We start from the raw sequence: 2,153 nt of genomic DNA on the forward strand, positions 1-2,153 counted from the left end.
AATATATTTAAATAAATTAACTGTATCATACAGGAATTATATGCCAATCAAGCTATTAAAATGTTTTAAAATAAAAAATGTAAACTCATCCTGTGGTGAAGTGAAATTTCTTAATTTCACTTCTTCTCAATTTCACAGTTCTTCTATCCAAGTCTCTGTAACTTCCATCCAATGCCTGGGCGGGATTATGCAAACAGGGCATATGTAACAAGAAGAGGGTATTGGTCAGTTTTCATTACTACCTCCCTGGTTATAATGATGAGCAACTTTTGAAGCAGAGGGAGAAACCCTGGAAGCAGAGACAAATCTTTGAGGCAGAAGCAGAGAAAGAACCTTAGATGAGCACAGTCCAAGATCTCTGAGACCATAGGACACCTTGCCTCGCCCGGCCTGAGACTATGGAACTGTGGGACAACAACAGATGGGCTGGCTTCCTGGCCCATGGAGGCGAGGAACTAAGTGGCTGAGAGATTGAAAACCACAGAGAGACTTGGGGCTGCAGCCTGAGATCAATGACTGTATCCTAACTGCTGATCCTGATATGTGATAACCTATTGACTTCCCAAATAAGCATCCGTAATTTGAGTATTGTTTGTGAGTCTGTGTGGCTATTGCCACACATTACTATTTTATAAAAATCATTTTCTTGGGGGCTCATACAGCTCTTATCACAATACATCCATCCATCCAGGGTGTCAAACACATTGCTACATTTGCTGCCCTCATCATTTTTGCCACAAATGATTCCACCTAGCATAGAAGCGAGATACAGAGAGGCCTTGGAGGGAGAGTGGCTATCAGAATGGGTTACAAAAGATGGATGCTGAAGATATCTGACTCTTGTCTCATGGCAATAGAGAAGTCAGAGGTCAGATGTATCCACCTCAGTTGCCATTGATTACATGTGCACATACACACACACTTAAGATGGATCTTAGAACTAAATGAAAAAGCTATTACATAAAGCTCCTAGAGATATTCCTTATGATTTAATTTCTCTAAAGTTCCAAAACAGATCAAATTAATCTATGATAGAAACAAAAACCAGGGCAGTGGGTTCCATGGGGGAGATAAGGGGTAGACTGTAGGAGGGCTTGCTGAGGCAATGTCGAGGCTCTGGTTCTTCATGGGAGTTACACAGATGTGTCCTGTCTGGACACACTCATCAAATGATGTACTGAAGAGCCAGATCTAAGAATCTGCTACATGCAAATTTCACCTCAGAAATAAGATGTGTCAACAAAAAAAGAACTCTAGCTAGCAATATACATGTTGAAGTGCTTTATTGGGAAGTGTACTAATGCCTGCAACCTTCAAATGAATCAAGAATAGGCTGGATGGATGCCTGGATGGGGAGTAAAATGTAAACTGTAGAATCCCAATGGTGGGTATATGGATGTTCACTGTCCAATTCTTTCAACCTTTTTAATAGTTGAAAATATCCACAGGTAATGAGGAAAATGAAGTTGATTAAAATGAAGCTTCTAGGACTACGTGTGAACTAATAGACTCCACCCTGCTCTAAGGACGCTCAACCACAACTGTCCTTCCACAAACACTGAACCTTTTACCAGGACTGTCACATTTCCAAAGGATCTTTGGCTTATAAATTCTTCAATCTTTGTGTATGAAATATGCCAGCACATAAAGCTAATTATTTTGCTGCTGTGGGATTGATTTTTATTTTTTAATGTCACGAACACTGTAACACTAATATAAAGTGATCAAGAATCTGAAAAGTAACAAAAAACTTAAGCAATCAAAGATAATAATTCAGGAGTAAAATGTGCATAATAGTACAGGGTACGTCTTTCAATGTATATAAGAAATTACAAGAAACTGTATATTATAATGCAACTGATTACAGAACTGTCTAGGACAATATAACTGGTCACCGATCTTTATAATAACGAAATGCAGTTAATTGTAGATCTGAATATCAACATGGTCGTAAAGGCTACAAAAGCGGGCTCAAACCGAGCAAAGAAGATTAAGTGTTTTGTTCTGTTACGTGAGGTCACTGTGAGTCAGAATAACTCCATGGCAACTGAGAACAAGCAGGAAAAAGCAGCTGATTACGTTTTTTCTAGAGAAAGGCCTATTAACATCTTTCCCGGTCAACATAACCTGTACCTCTCCTGCTGGTACTCAGT

At 39.2% G+C, this 2,153-nt stretch overlaps 1 protein-coding gene across 1 annotated transcript in view; it reads right to left on the bottom strand.

Moving 5' to 3' along the window:
* The window catches only part of FAM76A (family with sequence similarity 76 member A), a 28,198-nt gene that overhangs the window by 23,781 nt on the left and 2,264 nt on the right, over positions 1-2,153 (bottom strand). Inside the window, exon 2 of the mRNA XM_013005269.2 lies at positions 2,134-2,147. Coding sequence (XP_012860723.1) covers positions 2,134-2,147 — 14 coding nt within the window. The remainder of the gene's footprint in view (positions 1-2,133; positions 2,148-2,153) is intronic.

The sequence above is a fragment of the Echinops telfairi genome, unplaced genomic scaffold (genome assembly GCF_000313985.2).
Source record: "Echinops telfairi isolate 266 unplaced genomic scaffold, ASM31398v2 ScPeMD7_7457;HRSCAF=8495, whole genome shotgun sequence".
Classification (NCBI taxonomy): Eukaryota; Metazoa; Chordata; class Mammalia; order Afrosoricida; family Tenrecidae; genus Echinops; species Echinops telfairi.